Here is a 21204-nt window from a genome sequence, read left to right on the forward strand (position 1 = left end):
CGGAGAAATGCTAATTCTATTTACAGAGATCATAATGTAATTTCTCAAGTCAGCCCACATCAGTGACCACAGTGACACAGGCCTGAGAGCGGAAGAATGTGGGTCAGTTGTACTTTGACATGTTTTCCACTTCTGCTCTGTGGGTGTAACAATCCACACTCTAAACAAATGACCAAATAAGATTAATCTCATGGTTTTAACAATCAAAGCACTTATTGTTTTAGAGTTGAATACCAACAAAGCCTTTTGCCTTCCAGCCCCAAACCCATCTTTCATTTGGAATTGCTGTTGCGATACAATATAATCACACAATAGCAATGCTCTCCCACATATTTTGGTATTTGTAGCAGTGGGTGGGAATATATTCAAGTTCATTTCATCATGCTGATTACATTACAGTCTGAACCACTGTAGTGAAATCAAGGGACTGACCCAGTATTGATTTAAAACTGAATCAATGTTTCATATATCACCACATGCACATCTCACATTATCATGTCGCACTTATGAAAACTGATAAAAGTGTCCATGGACCAGACATGATTCAATTACCCTCAAACAGTTTGTTGTGCAATCACCCAGAAATTCTTAGTAATATTTTGCATCTTCACACTTCTCTTTTCTCATGTTCTGAGACAGTCAACATGTGGGAAAACTACCTTATTTGACCAGGTTGACGATAATTCACAGTCGCAGAAGACAGGATGAGGCAATTGACGTGTTAGTCATTTATTTCCGTATGTGTTTGTAGGAAGTGTTGAGTCTATAACAGCCTGTGTGTCTGACATCATGTCATTAATAGAGCAGTATGGACCCCAGGCTACTTCCTCTAATGCTTTGTGAGTATCATTTTCTCAATCCTGCATTTATTTCTTATTTTGTATAATGATGGTGAATCAGTGTTCATCTGTATTTGAATATGTTATGCATTTAATCTATGCTTTCATTCATGCTGCTAATAATCTCAGTATCAAATCCACCTGAAGTTCATGATATCTGTGCGTGAAAGTGAAATATACTCACATGTGCTGCATGCATGTAGCGGAGTGAGATTATCATTTTATCGCAGTGTGTTTATCATTTATCATGAGTTCTGGAAGCTTGGTTTCTCTAGTAGATCTTTACTTGCAGTCAGTGCATCTATATAAAGTCTTTGCGTGTGATGTGCTGATGACAATGGTGCCACTTCCCTTATTCATGGCATACAAAATAAGATCTAGTGTCGTGTCTTTAAACTGCATCATGACAGCGTCACAAAGATATTCTTTGCAATCCACATAGATTTTTTTCTTCCACCCTCCGTCATCGTTGACTCACTTCATTGTTGACAGATCTGATAGAATAGAGATGCATTGAGTTGGTTTTATAGCATATAGATGATAGAAAGAGTTTAGCTGAGCAGTTCTGTTCAGTAACAGTATAATATTGGCCTAAAATCAATTACAGTTGAATCAGTTGCAAAATACCATTGTCTCAGCTTTGTTATTTTTAATTCTTCTGTAAAACGGATCATTTCTCTCCCAAACTAATCAGTGTAAATTATTCAAATGCTTCTCTTCTGGAATTCCTTTTTAAAGTTTTAAAAGATATTTATATAATTCAATTTAGAAGCAATACAATCTATTAATTAATCAATCGATGTAACTGTCTCTTTTTGGTTTTTAGTGCTGATTTCAAACATCCACCTTGGACGAACTCAAGGTGAGTTATATTTCCTAAAATCCTCACACATATAACACAGAGGAACAGTTTATGTGTGTGTGGTCGTGTACAGTGTGTGTTGTGTTTGTTGATCATGTCATTTATTGGGTCTTAAATAATATAGACCAGCTCTGTATGAAATTAACGACTCTAATATTACTAGTTTAAATTTAATCTGCATGTTTCATGTGACAGTATAGGGAAACCAAAGGCTGTAGTGGTTAAAATAAAATAAGTTACACTCAAAATTATGGTGACATTATAAGAAGGGCTTTTATTTACACAGATTAATAAAAGGTGGTTGTAAAAAACACTTTATCTACAGCAATATCGTTGACTTGATTGCAAATAAATGCACAGACACTATTTAAACTGAACTGAGATGATGACATCACTGAATTCAATGATGAACTGCCTTTAACTGTCATTTTGCATTATTGAGACACTGTTTTCCTAATTAATGTTGTTTAGTTGATTTGACAGAAAATCTTTTTTGTTTAAAGTGCTATATAAATACAGGTGACTTGTTCTCATCATGCAGGGCATGAGGATACAGAGGAAAAGAGCAATAAGTGTTTTCGTTGTTGTAGGAGCCATTTTAATGCAATTATATATTTGTCCATTGGGGGGGCTCTGACATTGGCATATTAGGAGCACATGGGTAATTAGACAACAGGTGTATATTGGTAGTGGGGAAGCACACAGTTTTTGAGCGTGTTAAGCCATGTACTACGTGGAATGTTATGCTGACCGTGCTTCTAAGATTGTGTTGGATTGAATTTAATGGTGCTTAACCATGCTTCACTGTTAAAGAGTGATGTTCAAGGACATATGGAATATGGACAATGTTTGTGCGCTATATTATGCAAGGTATGGACTTTGATTCTTCGAACAACAAAGAATGAGACACTACAAGAAGCTAACTGGAAGCAAGGTTAATCAATTAGAGCACAATAAATAAAAGACATTGTTGCATCTTACATCTGTGTTCATGGAGTTTATACGCATTGACTACTTGCTCACTCCTATTACCAGTACAACAGCAGCTTAATGAAAAGCTCTTACATAAGTCAAAAACTTCTTCCAATGGACTGTGAGTATAAGCTAGGACGCCACTTTAGAGACGGAGGCTTCATTTAGTATGAGTTCTTCAGCATCAAAGATTCGTTTAATGGATATTGGATTTCATAATGGAAATGTGGTTCATTGTTCCAGTTGGATTCATACTGGATTCACTGTTCCTGTTGGATTGTTTGTTGCTGGGACAAGGCTTGATTCGGCAGCGGATTAAAAGTACTGTTGCAACAACAAATGTTTAATGGCCATTGACTCTGTGTGCCAAAGGTAACACATTTATTCTTTGTACTGCATGAGGTTTTGAGTACTGTGTGCAATATGGATGAGCAGTTTTTGGCTGCGGAGGAATACACTGTGACAAAGGTTTGTAATGAAAATGAACCTGAAATGCAAAAAAGGACAATTAAACACATAGCAAAGGCTTTGGTGGAAAGACTTGATTCATTACAAAAACTGAGAAAGGCAAAGCTTAACAAAGCACACAAAATGATTGAGACTATTAAAAGTTTGATGCAAAGTAACAAAGAATATGAGTCTGATGTACGAAACATGTATGAAAACTTCAATGATTTGTGTTTAGGGGCTAAGGAAACGCATGATGCATTGTTGACTGTATTGCCTGACAATGAAATTGAGAAACATGATATATGGTTCAAGGCAAAACTGATTCCGATTAATGAGTTTACTGAACATGTGAACGTATGGCTGTCTGCACCTGTAATATCTGAAGGGGTTGATGTAAATGTCAATGATGATGTTGTTCCTGAGGACAGTGTTTCAAATGCATCAAAGGTTACCACTGTAGTTAGTAACTGTAGTTCAAGCAGCAGAATTTCTTCCATTTTATCAGCATGCATACAGGCAAAGGGAGAGAAAGCTGCACTTGTGGCACGTGCCACTGCATTAAAAACTAAACATACAATTGAAACACAACAGAGGAATTGAGGAAAAAACTGGAACAACTGGAAGTAGATTCTGAAATTGCAGCATCTACTGCAAAAATTGCTGTTTTTAGGACAATGGACAGTCATAGCAAATGCTCATGTACTGGCAGTTCACATTCTAATCGAAAAGGATCAACAAAGGCTCAGATTTCAAGGGATGTGACAGGAAATGAAGTTCTTTATTCCACAAGACCAAAGGTGTTAAATCCACAAGTTACTGAATATGTTCCAATGAGTGAAATACCTATGGATACAGCTGGAGCTATCAGCAGCATTCCAACACAATCAGTTGGTGCTTCCTGTAACAGCACAAAACGATCAATATTAATGCAGCCTAATAAAGTGTTGAACATTCAAGAAAGAAGTACTTACCAACAACAGGACTCATGTTCTTTTACTCAACGTTCCAGAGATAATATGACAACATCTCAAGCTGTGAATTGTCTTCCATCTCAAGGTGAACCCTTGTATGAGATTCTGAAAAGGCAAGAAGAATTAACAACATATCTGGTACATCAAGTTCAACCTCAAACGCTTCCCAAAAGAGAGATTCCAATCTTTGATGGTAATCCACTTCAATATGTGCCATTCATTAGAGCTTTTGAGCACAGTGTTGAAGAAAAGACTCGTAATAAAAGGGACTGCTTGTATTTTCACGACAGGACAACCCAGAGTACTGGTTCAAAGTTGCCAACATCTTGATCCAGAAGTAGGTTTTTTATTAGCCAAGAAACTTCTGCAGGAGCAATTCGGTGATGAATTCCAGATTGCAGCTGCATATATAGAAAGGGCTTTGAGTTGGCCATCATTAAGGACTGAGGATGCACAAGGTCTTCATGCATATTCATTGTTTTTGCGTGCATGTTGTAACATCATTGAAAATATCTCTTATATGCAAGAATTAAACATGCCAAGTAATATGAGAACTGTGATAATGAAGCTACCTTTCAAATTGAGAGAACGCTGGAGAGAACGAGCTTGTGAGATAATGGAGTTGAATCAAGGTAGAGCAAAATTCTCACATATTGTGGACTTCATCGAACGACAAGCAAAGATGGCATCAGATCCTGTGTTTGGATGCATTCAAGATAAGCAAGCAAGTGCAGTTAGCAGGACATTCAAGGGAAACAGTTTTGCTACAAATGTTACAAATGTTAATTCAGCTCCGAGGGGATATGTAACATCACAATTGAGAAACCATTCCGTATACAAGACCAATGATAACACAACTTGCTTGTTCTGTCAAGAAAATCATGTTTTAAAAAGGTGTGAAATTTTTAAAATAAGTCCCAACAAGAAAAGCTTGACTTTTTAAAAGAAACAGGAGTTTGTTTCAGCTGTTTGAAGTCTGGACATATAAGTAGGGAATGTGACGACCGCCTTGTGTGTGAAGTTTGTAATCAGACACATCCGTCAGTGTTGCACATACATCGCAAGCCAGTTGTGGAGGGCAAGGGGCAAGAAAGTAGCCTAGTGTCTGTGCAAACTTGTGGACATACAGGGGCCGGTAACGAAAAATGCCTTCTGTCAATCATTCCAGTGCAAGTAAAATCATCCAAAGGCGACAAAATAATTAAAACTTATGCTTTTCTGGATCCTGGGAGTTCAGCTACATTTTGCTCCAAGCAGTTGATGGATGAACTGAACATCAGAGGTAAAAGGGTTAACATTTTTCTGCGCACTATGGGACAAGAGCAATCTGTATCTTGTAATGTGCTAACTGGTTTGGAGATAAGTGGAATCAACAACAATAATTTCTTTTCCCTTCCGGAAGTATATACTCAGAAGAAAATGCCTGTCAACTCTGATAACATTGTAACACAGAAGGAAATTTCCAAATGGCCATATCTGGACAGAGTGAAACTTACACACATTGAGGCTAATGTTGATTTACTCATTGGAGCCAATGCGTCCCAAGTGATGGAGCCATGGGAAGTAATAAATGGCTATGGTAATGGACCCTATGCCATTAGAACCTTACTGGGGTGGGTTGTTAATGGACTTTCAGAGAGGAGCAGTGACTGCAGGAATGATACTGGCACACCTTTTGTTATGGTCAACAGGATTTCTATTGGAAGGCTTGAGAAATTGCTTCAACATCAGTATAATTGCGACTTTAATGAAAACATGGTGGATAAGAAAGAGATGTCCAGAGAGGATCTGAAGTTTATAGAAATAATGGACAAGTCAGTTAAGGTACAGGATGGACATTACAATCTTAAGTTACCATTTCGAACTAATGATGTGATATTACCTAACAACTTGTGTGTCGCCAAGCAAAGGTGCAATGGTTTGAAAAGGAAATTTGAAAAGAACAAACAGTTTCATGAGGAATATAAACGTTTCCTTTCTGATGTTCTAGAGAAAGGTTATGCTGAGAAGGTGCCAGAAGACCAGTTAGATCGTGATGATGGTAAGGTTTGGTATGTTCCTCATCATGGAGTGTTCCATCCAAAAAAGGGAACATTGAGAGTTGTATTTGATTGTGGAGCAACATTTAAGGGTACCTCACTTAACAACCAACTGTTGCAAGGTCCCAACCTTACAAATTCACTTCTGGGAGTTTTGATACGATTCAGGCAGGAGCCCATAGCATTGATGGCTGACATTCAAGCTATGTTTCATCAGGTTAAGGTGTCTAAAGAGGATGTTGACTTTCTTCGGTTTCTATGATGGTCTGATGGAGACTTGAAACAGGAAGTTTCTACTTACCGAATGACAGTTCATCTGTTCGGAGCTGTATCCTCTCCAAGTTGTGCCTGTTATGCATTAAAACAAACTGCAACAGACAATCAATCACTCTTTTCAACAGAAGTGATCAAAACAGTCTTTGAAAGTTTCTATGTGGATGATTGTTTGAAGAGTGTCTCTTCGGAGGAGTCAGCTGTCATCATGGTACAGGATCTTACTGCTCTTTGTCAAAAGGGTGGGTTTTCTTTGATCAAGTGGATCAGTAACAGTCGCAAGGTACTGCAATCAGTTCCAGAGGAATCCAGAAGCAAAGACGTCCAGTGTTTGGATTTAATTAAGGATAAGTTACCTGTGGAAAGAACTTTGGGTCTTCAGTGGTGTACAGAGGTGGATGTGTTTCAATTTAGAATGCAGTTGAAAGCACAACAATGTACAAGAAGAGGAATCCTGTCTACTGTCTGTTCTGTGTATGATCCTTTGGGATTTCTCGCTCCTATTATGCTACCTGCCAAGTTACTCATACAGGAGATGTGTAGACAGAATCTGAGTTGGGATGAGAATATACCCCCAAGACTTCAAACACAGTGGAATAGTTGGATTTCTGATTTGGATAAGTTGTCAGAGTTCCAAGTGGACCGATGTCTAAAACCCACAGATTTTGGACAAATCATGCATGCTTGTTTACATCATTTTTCTGATGCCTGTGAAAGAGGATATGGCATGGTTACTTATCTCAAGCTGATCAACAGTGAGGACAAAGTGCATGTGACATTTCTGCTCAGTAAGGCCAGAGTAGTGCCTCTTAAACCAATAACCATTCCTCGTCTGGAACTAACAGCAGCTGTACTCGCTGCTAAAGTGGACCAAATGCTGAGAACAGAGCTAAGACTTCAATTGGAGAGTTCAGTTTTTTTGGACTAACAGCCAGACTGTGCTCAAGTACATCAAAAATGAGGACAAACGCTTTCAGACTTGTGTTGCAAATAGGGTCTCTTACATAAGAGAAAGGACACATCCCCAACAATGGAGATATGTTTCCACAAAGGAAAATCCTGCAGATCATGCTTCACGTGGAATGCAGATCAAAACCTTTGGGCAAAGCAAAAGATGGATTGAAGGTCCTTGTTATCTGTGGACATCAGAATATTATCAACCACTTCCAACAGAAGAACACAACATTCAGGAAGATGATCCTGAGATCAAAAGATAGCATTAGGTAAATGCTTTTATTCTACAAGGTACATCAAATTTTACCAATTACTTTATCACCTACTTCTCAGAGTGGAAAAGACTGAAAGTGGCAGTTGCTTGGATGCTCAAATTGAGAAAAGTGCTAGATAGGCTACGTCTCAAAAGGAAGGAATTACTGGCATTGGATTGCAATGTTACTACATCTACCTTGGATGGACAAATGAAGTTATTTAAAGCAACACAGGGTGGACAGTCTTTGTCACTGGAGGATCTCTGTGAAGCTGAAATGGCTATTATTCGCTTCAGTCAACAACAACAATTTCAAGATGAAATTGAACAAATGAAGAGTGGTTCTAATGGAGTCAAGATGAATAGCAGTCTATATAGACTGGACCCTGTAATGGACAATGAACTCATAAGGGTAGGAGGAAGGCTCAGGAAGGCAGCTATGCCTATTGAATCCAAACACCCCATCATATTGTCTAAAAGTCAGCACATTTCACATCTTCTACCTCGTCACATTCATGAACAATTGGGCCATTGTGGTAGGAATCATATGTTATCCAAGTTAAGACAAACATATTGGATTACTAATGGTAATGCTGCTGCAAGAAAAATCATATCCAAATGTGTTGTATGTAGGCGTTATAGAGGGAAGACAGGTGAGCAAAAGATGTCTGACCTTCCCCTTGAACGAATTACCCCTGATCTTCCACCTTTTACAAACACTGGAGTGGATTACTTTGGTCCTATCGAAGTAAGAAGAGGACGTAGTAATGTGAAGCGATACGGAGTAATTTTCACTTGTATGGCAACTAGAGCAGTGCATTTGGAAGTAGCTTACTCCTTGGACACTGATGGATGTATAAATGCTTTAAGGAGATTTGTTGCTGGAAGAGGTCAGGTAGCTCACATTAGGTCTGATAATGGAACAAATTTCATTGGTGCCAACAGAGAGTTGAAGGAGGCTCTTTCTGTGTGGAATATCAAGCAAATTGAAAAGTAGTTATGTCAAGTTGGGGTGCAGTGGAGCTTTAATCCACCAGCAGGCTCCCATTGTGTAGGTGCGTGGGAGCGCATCATTCGCATGGTGAGAAATATTCTTTGTTCTGTACTTCGCCAACAGACGCTGGATGATGAATCATTCCATACTATTCTGCGTGAAGTAGAATCCATTTTAAATGACCGTCCGATTACAAAGCTTTCTAGTGATTCCAATGATCTGGAGGCCCTCACCCCTAATCATCTTCTTCTTATGCAAGGCAAGCCTGCTTTACCACCTGGACTTTTTGAAAAGACCGATCTTTACGTGAAAAGAAAATGGAGGCAAGTTCAGTAAAGATTAAAACCAAAGGTAGTGTTCGGGAACGACCTGTTAGAAAGCTTTGTCTTTTATTGGAGTTAAATGATTGAGGTGACAATGGTTCAATAATGTCCTGAATTTAAGACCAAATGTCTGTATATGTTGCTTTAATTGTTGTGGCTCATTTATGTATGTTTCTGTAATTGTTATGTCTTCCTGCCATGAGCAATTAAGGGGCCGGTGTGTGGGAGCCATTTTAAGGCAATTATATATTTGTCCATTGGGGGGGCTCTGACATTGGCATATTAGGAGCACATGGGTAATTAAACAACAGGTGTATTGGTAGTGGGGAAGCACACAGTTTTTGAGCGTGTTAAGCCATGTACTACGTGGAATGTTATGGTGACCGTGCTTCTAAGATTGTGTTGGATTGAATTTAATGGTGCTTAACCATGCTTCACTGTTAAAGAGTGATGTTCAAGGACATATGGAATATGGACAATGTTTGTGCGCTATATTATGCAAGGTATGGACTTTGATTCTTTGAACAACAAAGAATGAGACACTACAAGAAGCTAACTGGAAGCAAGGTTAATCAATTAGAGCACAATAAATAAAAGACATTGTTGCATCTTACATCTGTGTTCATGGAGTTTATACGCATTGACTACTTGCTCACTCCTATTACCAGTACAACAGCAGCTTTATGAAAAGCTGTTACAGTTGTATTGCACATTCCTGGACAATGACACATAATAAACACTGCCACGTGTGTAGATGTGTAGATTATTGTGGCTTCTTTGGCTTTTTTACCATAACTTCTGTTTTTCGGTTCTTACAGAGCCTCCAATTGAATGGTACCTAAACAAGGAATTAACTAGTAAACATTAGATGTTGTATGTTGGACAGACTGAATGTTAACTGTGACTGCTTAATCTCAATACATGAGATTAATTAACCACATCTGTATTATATTAAAGATGTCATTGCCTTATGGACATCACTTTGACACATATATCTGGCTGATAACAAGATACTTCCTCGATTATTGCAATGAAAGTGGCTTTTTCTGTAAAGCGGCTTTGAAACAGTATGTATTACTGTGAAAAGTCCAATATAAACTTGAATTGAATTACTGAATTAAGCACTCAATTTGAGGAGCCATGTCTCACAGGATTTGTATCTCCATGTATCATGTTGTTGAGACATCTTATGTTAGAAGAGCATAAAAAGCTTTAATTACTCATAATGACAAATAATATAAGCTAAAGGCTGAAGCAAAATAAGGAGAACTTTTAGATAAATAAGAGAAATCATATAGAATGATAGCTATAGATGATGACTAAAGACTACTTATTAACTCAAGATTGTATCGTGAAATATTTACAGACAAACCCAAAGTAAGTGTAAAGCCCCAGAGTTCAGTGTTCACTGGAGACACAGTTACTCTGAGCTGTGATGTGGGACAGTCAACGGGACGAACGGTTGTCTGGTTGAAAAATTTCACGAGAATAGAAACTGTTGATCAAACAATAACACTGAGAAATGTGAAAGTCTCTGATGGAGGACAATATAAATGTACTGTAGGAGGAGAGACCACACAAAGCAAACCAGTCATGCTAACAGTGAGAGGTAAGTGCTGTTTTTACAGTGCAATCTGATTTGGAGTTCACTATACAAAAATGAACAGCATCCATCATCAGTATCATGTTCTGATGTTAAATTAATTTCACACAGAGAGACCCAAGCCTGCGTTGCGTGTTGATCCTGATGAACATGTGTTCAGAGGACAGACGGTCAATCTCACATGTGACATACAGGAGACAGACGTCAGCAGCTGGAGCTACATCTGGAGTAAAGATGATTCAGAGATTGATGTCAGTCAGTCACAGCAATACAGAATCAGTTCTGTTAATGAATCTCACACGGGTCGTTACAGCTGTACTGGAAGAGAAACAGGAGGATCACGATCCTCACACACCAGTGATACAGTTACACTCACCGTATCAGGTGAGAGTCTTTATATCTGTTTATCACTCTGACTGCAGGAGCAATAATTTAAGAAATAAATGGATTTGTGTTAAAACATCATAAATACTACTTAACTCAAGATTGTATCATGAAATATTTACAGACAAACCGAAAGTAAATGTAAAGCCGAGTTCAGTGTTCACTGGAGACACAGTTACTCTGAGCTGTGATGTGGGACAGTCAACGGGACGAACTGTTGTCTGGTTCAAAAACTCTAACAGAACAGAAACTGGTAATCAAACAATAACACTGAGAAATGTGAACGTCTCTGATGGAGGACAATATGCATGTGCTGTAGGAGAAGATAGCAGCATACAAACCCAAAGATTCATGTTAACAGTGACAGGTAAATGCGTTTTTTACAGTGCAATCTGATTTGGAGTTCACTATACAAAAATGAACAGCATCCATCAACACTATCATGTTCTGTCTGTTAAACTGATTTCACACAGAGAGACCCAAGCCTGTGTTGCGTGTTGATCCTGATGAACATGTGTTCAGAGGACAGACGGTCATTCTCACATGTGACATACAGGAGACAGACGTCAGCAGCTGGAGCTACATCTGGAGTAAAGATGATTCAGAGATTGATGTCAGTCAGTCACAGGAATACAGAATCAGTTCTGTTAATGAATCTCACACGGGTCGTTACAGCTGTACTGGAAGAGAAACAGGAGGATCACGATCCTCACACACCAGTGACACAGTTACACTCACCGTATCAGGTGAGAGACTTTATATCTGTTTATCACTCTGACTACAGGAGCAATAATTTAAGAAATATATGGATTTATGTTAAAACATCATGAATACTACTTAACTCAAGATTGTATCGTGAAATATTTACAGACAAAACCAAAGTAAGTGTAAAGCCGCAGAGTTCAGTGTTCACTGGAGACACAGTTACTCTGAGCTGTGATGGGGGACAGTTAACGGGACGAAAGATTGTCTGGGTCAAAAACTCTATGAGAATAGAAACTTTTGATCAAACAACTATAACACTGAGAGATGTGAAAGTCTCTGATGGAGGAAAATATACATGTGCTGTAGGAGGAGAGACCACACAAAGCAAACCAGTCGTGCTAACAGTGAGAGGTAAGTGCTGTTTTTACAGTGCAATCTGATTTTGAGTTCACTATACAAAAATGAACATCATCCATCAACAGTATCATGTTCTGTCTTAAATTAATTTCACACAGAGAGACCCAAGCCTGTGTTGCGTGTTGATCCTGATGAACATGTGTTCAGAGGACAGACGGTCAATCTCACATGTGACATACAGGAGACAGACGTCAGCAGCTGGAGCTACATCTGGAGTAAAGATGATTCAGAGATTGATGTCAGTCAGTCACAGGAATACAGAATCAGTTCTGTTGATGAATCTCACACGGGTCGTTACAGCTGTACTGGAAGAGAAACAGGAGGATCACGATCCTCACACACCAGTGATACAGTTACACTCACACTATCAGGTGAGAGACTTTATATCTGTTTATCACACATGAGTAAAATATCTATAAACGTATTTTAAGAAATAAATGGATAATCAAATTGCGGTTGATTAGCTACCCTCGACTGACTTGATTAATTTGACCTGCTGACCTTTTATTTCAAAACATCAGGATCTCTAGTACCAAAGTCTTCAGATGTTTTGATGATTGGAGTGATTTCAGGACTCAGTGGTGCATTTCTGCTCATTTTGTTACTGGTCCTGCAGTTCTGCTGCAGACGCAACAAAGGTGCATCTCATCTCTTCACATCAACATTTATACAGACAATCTTATCTATAATGATCTTTGGAAGCTTTTTATGGTTAAAGATGATTTTATATAAATATATGTCATAAACCGAGACAGGGGAGTCCTTCCTGAAGTTTCTCTGTGTTTGAGTAGGTGAAGGATCTCTGTCTCCGTCTACAGACCATCAGCTGCAGAACATCAGTCAGACATCAGAGCATCAGAGGAACAATGGACAAACACCAGCATGCTCCAGTCTGTCCGACTCAGAAACACTCACAGTGTCTTTACATGAAGTGCAATGACCTTTTTTAAAATAAAGTTATAAGATATCAATGTGTGACAAAGCAAGCATGAATAGATGATCTTTGTGTATCTGGTTTATTTTATCATAGACAATAAAATAGTAGCCATCAACCGTTTTGAACAAAACATCAGTATTACAAACAACTGAAAGACTAAAGCCAGAAAAAGAGAAGTAAATGTCTAACTCTTTCATTATTTTGTTAATGCAGACGCTGTAACCGAGCCTCCGTCTGTGACCTATATGAATGTTGGCCTGAAATCATTGGAGGAAATGAGGAAGAAAAATAAAGGTATGACAACAGATTCGCAGTTGTTTGTTGTAATGTAACACATTAAGATAAATGCATGTATAATTAAATAAATATATGTGCTCAACTCTTGTCATCTGTTAGGAGAGCAGAGTTCTGACACCATTTACTCCAAATTGATGTTTTAAGGTGAAATAATGCAAAATGTCACAATATAATGCAATTAGAAAAATATATACATAGATACAAAATGTTTTATACGTGTGAATTAATTAGCATAATTTCAGGTGCTGTTTCTGGATCAATATGACGAATGCTCAGACAACTTTCATCAACACTGGAATACAAAAAAGAGAATTTGATATATTACCCTGATTATTAATTGTATTGTTTAAATTATTAAACATAACATGCAAATCTTCATAATCTGTGACATTTTAAATCCTGATTCTGACCACTGATACAGAACTGCATTTACTGTTACATTTATTATATGTATTACAGAATTGTGAATATTAAAAGAAAATAGCAATAGGCCTCCACTAGATGTCATAATAGACGATTTTGTCGCTTCAGCCACATTTTTGGTTTGCACTTGTGCATTATTTTGTTATATACTGTGTCCTCTTGCTTTCATACCTGTGCTGCTTGTAGCCTGTTTTTATTATGTAAGCCAATCAAATGTACTTTTCACATGTTGCAAAATCTAAATAAAGTACTATAGCGCTTCAATGTGGGAACTGGATGTGTTGTAGGAACTATTTTACAGCAGGGTTACACCTCTATAGTCTTTCTAAGAAAGACACTGAGGTTTATAGCCATCTCAGCTTGTCTAACAGACATTTCTTGCTGGATGATGAACCATCACCTTCAGCTCAACCTTACCAAGACAGAACTACTTGTGGTTCCAGCAAACTTGGCAGACCACCAAGACCAATCCAACAAGATAAGAAAAAGATTATACATTGGTTAGAGCAATCGTGTCTCACCTTGAACACTGTTGAAACAAAAGAGATGTGTTCTTCCAATGGAGATATTTTTATAAATAGTGAAAAGATAGAAATTGTTACTGAGTTTAACTATCTTGGTTTAATTCTGGATCCAAATATGCGTTTAAAAAAATGGTAAGGACTATACAATATGACTTGATAAATTTCAGACAAATTAGACAATGATGTAGCTAAGACTTATGCATGCTACAATCTTTTGTTGGGGTCAAGGAGGAGAAACTATTGTTAAACCTTTAAAATATCTTTATAAGCAGACTTTAAAAAGCCTTCCCAATATCACCACTAGGGTTTGGGAGAAATAAAACAAATTTGAGCTTTGATAATTTTAGACTTTTCTCAAATTTGTGTAAGGTATATAACATTTTAAATGGTTCGGCCCCTTTGCATACTTCATGATTTTGTGCATTTTCGCTCTACAGTCTCTGTAAGATCTACTAGATCATCTACTAGAGATTGTGTTTTTCCTTTCTCACTCTGCCTTTGTATTATCATCTATCATCTGTGACTTGAGTTTTCTGTCATATATCTACAGAAGATCTTACTGTGAATTAACAGAGGTTTAGACGCTGATGTTTTGTGCATTTCAGTTGAAATCACCACTATAGTGATTAGTGTTTGCTTTGCTTTCTCCCATCATGCACTGCAGCAGGAAGTCTTTCGTTTGACATTCAGCACTGTTGAGATTCATATGATTTTTGATGTCTGTGCACTTTGTCTTGATTATCTGATAGTCACTCCACTGATAGTCAAGCTGTAGTATCACAGGGTTTTATTAATCATTGCCATAAAACTGCATCCATGATATAAGCAGAACTTTTTGAGTTAATCAGGTCACTGCATAATGATTATCTTCATAATGAAAGCATAATCATCAGCACCTGAGCAAATATTTTCTTGGTTTTCTTGCCATTATAAATATGTTTTCAACACACAAAAACATCAGTCAAAAACAATTTAATCAAACTTATTCTAAACATCCGATAATTCTCAGTAAAAACGTCTGTAGACATATGACAGAAATAAAGTCTAACTGGTTAAATTGCCTTTATTTTACAAAGATAAAACTGTTTAGTATTACAATATTTAGCATCCATTTCTAACTATGAGTTGTCCAAACATATGCATATACTGTTATGAGCAAATGAGATTAAACCTGAACACCCAAAAAAAAAAACAATGCATCAGTGTGACAGAGAAAAACTCAAAATACAGTAGACGAGTATGTTGCATGCTATGTTCTTCAAAAAGAGCAACCACAGGGATGTATGGGATAAAGAATACTTTAATCACATAATTACACTCAACTTGACATTTCATTTCCAGTGTAAGGAATGAACTATACATGATATGTGCTGTTATTTTTAACATCAACATTTCAAAATTATGACATTTTTAAACAAAATGGAATTAAAAATGCAAAATGACACAATTTTCTTATGACAACTCATGCTACATGCTACACAATGAGGTCACAGGACAACAATATAGGACTGTTCTAAATGTATTTCACTGCACACACTCTTAAAAATAAAGGCTCTTTATTTCCATTATTAGTTCCATGAAGAATCTTTCCATTTTGCACGTTTCTTAAAAAGGTTCCTGAAATTATTAAAATATTCTTAACACAAAGGTTTTTTTTTCTTTTCTTTTCATTTCTTTTTTTTTTTTTTTTTTTTTGAAAGGTTCTTTTGGGAAACAAAAATGGTCCTTCTGTTGCATCGCTAGAATGCTAAGAGTGTACTGCATATACTGTTTCACAAAATAGCAGACATCATACAGTGTGTATTGTTTCCATAAATGATGCTTAAACCCATCTATTCACTAGTGAAAGCACAAAATTTACATTGACGTATATTTGAATCCGATGTATACAGTATGTGTTTGTGTCATATCTCTCCCAGTTTGCAGTAAACCGTGTTAATTGGATCTGAATCGGGTTCTGCTGCCTGGTGAACTGTAGCTTTTACTTGAATAATTCTGTCTTGTCCAGATTGCTGTTGCTCCTGATTGTCTCTATTCACCTCCACGCTGTCTACTTGACAAGCCTTGGTCTGAGCAAGACACAAACCAACAAATTAACAGGTCACACAGAGTTTCAATGCATCTAAACTGATCAAAGAACATTGATTCAAATTACAGTCTCACTGTTCAGATGTGATTCAGGAAGATATTACATACATGTCGTGACGGACTGTCGTAGATGGTTTCTACTTTGTTGCTGACAGTGTTGTTTCCTGGAGATGTCTGGGATGCGGCCGGCTTTTCCACGGTGCAGTAAATAGTTTCATGATGCTGTTCAATCACAACACGACTGGACTGATACAGAGAGAAAGAACAGAGTTTAAAAAAACAAGAGTCGTGACATATAATTCACTTCTGAGAGACAATCTGAGTGATTTATACCTGTGGATGAACTTTTGAACATCTTCTTCTCTTGACAAATACTACAATCCCACCCATAACCAAACCCAATAAAACAGCAGCACAAACGGTGCCAACGATCCAAACGATGAGCGATGGGAGGATATGATAATCACTTTGCAGCTTTTCATGGCCTGAAGATAAATACAAATATTAAAACAAATTTTAGAAAAAGAAACAACAACAAAACAGCTATTTTCACCTAGACTTTTTAATTTAATTTAGTCGTTATTTTATTGGTTATTTTAAATTTTAAAACATGCAAGAACATTTTGAAAGACTGATGTGCTTTTGTATAGCTTATAGACTAAAAACAATGTTCTTAATGGAAGGGGGGTTAACTAGACCATGCTCAGGTACTGTGCTAATTAACAAATGGGCTTTGCCATCATATTAAGCTCCTCATCGACACTGATCATAAAGAAGCACTATTAAATCCGAAGCAAAAGACCAGAGACTTCAGAAACATCTCAGAATAGCTCAGAAGAAAACAGCAGCCCTATCGTCTTGTGCAACTGGTGAGTAGCTACTTCAGTTGCTTTAGCCCTTGATTATTGTCGAAATCTTCAGATTTTTCTGAAGCCTCAAGTTATAAACGCCAAATAATGATTTGTGCACATTGTTACATGACCGTTTGCACCATATTACAATTAAGTAACAATTTAGAAATATTTTGAGGGTTGTTTTTAATTTTAGTTTTTTATCTCAGTATTACTATCAGTTTTGCATAAGGGTTTTATGCATAATAGTAACCCTATAATGCATGTTACCATCATGATTCAGGCATGATTAACATGTTACTAGCATGATGTTAGCATGTTTCTAACGTGCATGTTGTTAGCATGTTTAACAAGGTTGCAAAATTTTTTTGCATGTTATTAGCATTTTGTTAACATTTTGTTAACATAATTAGCACATTTATTAACATGTTACTAGCATGATAAGCATGTTACTAGCATGATTCTATCATGGTTAACGTTACTAGTATGATGCTAGAATGTTTTTGCATGATTAGCAAGTAACTAGAATGCTGTTAGCATGATGAGCAAGTTAATAGCATTTTGTTAGCATTTTTCTAGTGTGATTAGCAAGTCACTAGCATGTCGTTAGCATTATTAACAAGTTACTAGCATGTTGCTAACACGATTCCTGCATGAAAAGCATTACTGCGTTACATAAAGCGTTACTGGCATGATGCTAACATTATTATCTAATTACTGTCATTTTGTTAACACTTCTATCATGATTAGTAAGTAACTAGCATGATTATAGCATGATTAGCATGTTACTAGATGATGTTAGCCTCTTAAGCATGATTAGCAAGTTACAAGCACTTTTCTAGCATGATTAGCATGGTACTAGCATGTTGTTACCATGATTAGTAAGTTATTAGCATTTTGTTAGCATGTTTCTAGCAAGATTAGCAAGTTAATATAATGTTGTTAACATGTTTCTAAGCTAATCCAGTTAAAACCACTTGATTCAATAAAAAGAAAAGAAAAAACACTAGACTGGCCTGCTTAAAAAAAAGTTGCCAAAACGACTTTAAAACCAGCTTGGGAGACCAGTCAAACCAGCCGATCAGTTTAGGCTGGTTTAAGCTGTATTTTCAGTAGGGAGAAGTTAAGCTTTACTATAGCAATAGACAGCTTAAATACATCATAAGTCTTATTGTATAAAAGTTTTCAACCCTTCAATAAAAGTCTATGGGATTTTAGGTGGTTTTGATAGTCTGGTTTACGAAAACCGTAAGCCGTATCAGTTAGAAAACATCTAGCAACCCAAATCACACCAGTCTGAAGGTATGACCCAAATTTGGTGCTTCTAGCTTGAAAAGTCTAGAAGGAAATACATTTTAAATTTTGGTCTCAGAAGAAAAAGTTTAAATGGGATTTCAGTAAGATTGCTTTTTCAAGCCAACTTAATTATTCATTATTTCAATGGGTTACTAATGACACATCATAAATATGCAAATAAGAACATTATCTCAGGGTTTACAGATACAGTCTGAAATCCCACACCTGACAAAATGAATGATTACAGGTTAAAGTACAACATAACATCAGTATTGACCGTGAGTATTAAAGAAAACATGCTTACACATAATGGGAGTCTGAGAATGATTCCTGCTCACGTAGTTGTTGACAGAGCATTTGATGCCGCTGCTGTCCAGTGCAGTGACAGTGATGTTAATGGAGGAAAGAGAGGATCGTGTCTTATCACAAACATTTTGGTGGCAGTCAAACGTGGCCCAGCTGCCATTAGCCGAACAGTTCACTGTGGCCCGACACACTCCAGCAGATGAATTAAAGTCATATTGATTCACGTTGATTACAGGCTTAGAGACAGTGTCTGGAAAAACACCACAGATGAGATAGCAGCAGCATCTGAGCTGAGATACTAAAGTATATATCATGTTATAATCATGCAGTGTAGATGAGATGCATGGATCTTACCCTCCACTGTAAGTGTGAATGCAGCCAGAGGTTTAACCATCCACTTCTGAATGGCCTCATACAGTCCACTGTCATTTTCCTCAAGGTTGAGTATGGTCAAAGACCAGTCTGAGACATTTAGTCTTATTCTTTTCTCAAAATGAGGGGAAACTTCTTTTGTGTCTGTAAGCTCTTCTTTCCTGTTGAATCGTAGCCATCTAACATTATTTAGTGACTGATTTCTGGGACTGATGCTCAGACGGATTGAGCTTCCCTTCAATCCATAACGATTCACTTGGCAATCAGTGACAAAACCTGTATTAATAAAAATGGACAATGGCCTACAATGGTCAGACATAAGAGTGCAGTATATTGAAGACCAGTATCTTACGACAATCGTATGAAACCATGGAGAGAAACTGAAGACTTTAAACTCCCTAAAATTTACTAAAAGAAAAACTCTAGTTTGTTGCGACTTTGCAGTAATACGTCTATAGCCTATATACATTTCAGTTTAAACGTTTGGGGTCTGTAAGATACTGCTGAAAAAAAAAAACATTTCTGATTATTCTCAATGCTGAAAATAGCTGTGCTGCTTCATTTTTTATTTTTTTTTTGATGGATAGAAAGTAAAAAAAAAAAAATCTATATATATATCTTTATATATTTATATCTTCTTTTTTTATCTTTCTGATCCCAAAGGTTTCAATGATAAATCTTATGAGAAATATAAAATCAAATAATATACAAAGCAAGCAAAAAGTATAAAAAATAGCTTGAAGGAAAGCCATACAGAAAAATGAAAAGTATTCTTATATGTGGATCTATATCTCATACAAATCTTTCGTACAACTTAACAAGCCTTACTATTGCCCAAGCTGTACACTATACAGACTATGCTCTGAGGAAAAAAAAAGTTATGAAAACTGTCACTGGAGAAACATTGTTTAAAAAAAAAATCATATCTCCTTTCATGTTCTACAGATGAAAGAAAGACACATGGGTTTGGAACAACACAAGGGTGTTATGTTGAGAATCATTCCTTAAATAGTACAGTTTACAAAGAACCTGTGAGGGGAATCTTTGACTGTGTTTTGAGCTGGGAAATCCTTCATAAAGTAGGTATGTACCTAAACTGAAGCAAAAAATCCAACGCAGAATGAGTTTCATAGCTTTCAGCTCGACTGAAAATAAGACACCAGATTTCCTGTTGAGCACCTGCAGGCCGGAAACAGGAAAGAAACAGAAAAGTGAATGTCAGCAGTGCAGTTCTTCTGCAAAACAAGTTTGATGTGCAGAGCACCAAACCAATTAAGCAGTCTCAATGAGTAATTTAATTCTACCTCAACCAAGTGTTTAGACCAACACTAATAACATCTCATTTTCACAATTGTCTCAGACTTCTGTACTTCTGTAAAGCTCGACCTAATTAAAACAATGAGCGATTACTGTAAGCACTGTTAATGTGGGCGTTTTTTGGGTGGGTGGGTGTGCATTTGTGTTTAGTTATGCATTTATCAGAGCATAACAGAGTAACTTTTTGCCTAGTCTAGTGGAAAGTCTGAACCACTTGAGGTGAATTTTCAGTCTTTTTTTATAACAATGAGTCACAGACAGCAGAAAAGGTCATCTCATCTCAAACACACACGCTTTGACAGAAAATTATACAATTAATTCAAATGGCATTTCAAAGTCTCGCCTACTCAATCTAAACACCACAAACACATTAAAGATTCTAAACTAAATCCTAAATGTTAACATCAGAAATGTGCTCTTATAACTTTGTCTTTTTACACAAAAAATTCAGATTGTGCTGCAATCAACTAAACCTGTTTAACCAGAGAACACTTGCTTTAACCAGTCATTTCAACTTTATCATACACATAAACAACCAGCATGTTGTCAAAAATGCATATTACTTGTCAAATCCAGAATTGCAGAGCTGCACACATTATACATTCAGAAACAATTGCATGTGTACACGCTGCACAGTTAACTATTTCAATATGAAGTCAAATGAAACAGAATATGCATGCATTTACATATCAGTCATTACATGTCAAATGTTTAAAAGCAGGAAATGGATCACATACTAGAGTATGAGTTCTTA

At 36.9% G+C, this 21204-nt stretch overlaps 2 protein-coding genes and 1 long non-coding RNA gene across 3 annotated transcripts; 2 read left to right on the forward strand and 1 right to left on the reverse strand.

Moving 5' to 3' along the window:
- The first annotated feature begins 772 nt into the window (after nt 1-772).
- LOC113105358 (sialoadhesin-like) lies at nt 773-12979 on the forward strand. The gene is made up of 8 exons (XM_026266399.1): nt 773-839; nt 1666-1701; nt 10297-10539; nt 10645-10917; nt 11391-11663; nt 11788-12033; nt 12138-12341; nt 12831-12979. Exons 1-8 carry the CDS (start codon nt 809-811, stop codon nt 12977-12979), a joined length of 1455 nt encoding a protein of 484 aa, XP_026122184.1. The 5' UTR covers nt 773-808.
- A 223-nt stretch (nt 12980-13202) lies between these two features.
- LOC113105493 (uncharacterized) lies at nt 13203-13580 on the forward strand. The gene is made up of 3 exons (XR_003292369.1): nt 13203-13270; nt 13373-13417; nt 13516-13580. It is a non-coding gene; the product is annotated as an uncharacterized LOC113105493 (long non-coding RNA).
- Nucleotides 13581-15512: 1932 nt separating this feature from the next.
- LOC113105444 (T-cell surface antigen CD2-like) lies at nt 15513-20311 on the reverse strand. The gene is made up of 6 exons (XM_026266512.1): nt 20225-20311; nt 19116-19409; nt 18760-19011; nt 16642-16793; nt 16417-16554; nt 15513-16289 (listed from the first exon to the last, which is right to left on the reverse strand). The coding sequence occupies exons 1-6, from the start codon at nt 20262-20264 to the stop codon at nt 16125-16127; spliced, it is 1041 nt and encodes a 346-aa protein (XP_026122297.1). The 5' UTR covers nt 20265-20311; the 3' UTR covers nt 15513-16124.
- Between the last annotated feature and the right edge of the window lie 893 nt (nt 20312-21204).

Source organism: Carassius auratus, chromosome 7 (genome assembly GCF_003368295.1).
Source record: "Carassius auratus strain Wakin chromosome 7, ASM336829v1, whole genome shotgun sequence".
NCBI lineage: Eukaryota > Metazoa > Chordata > Actinopteri > Cypriniformes > Cyprinidae > Carassius > Carassius auratus.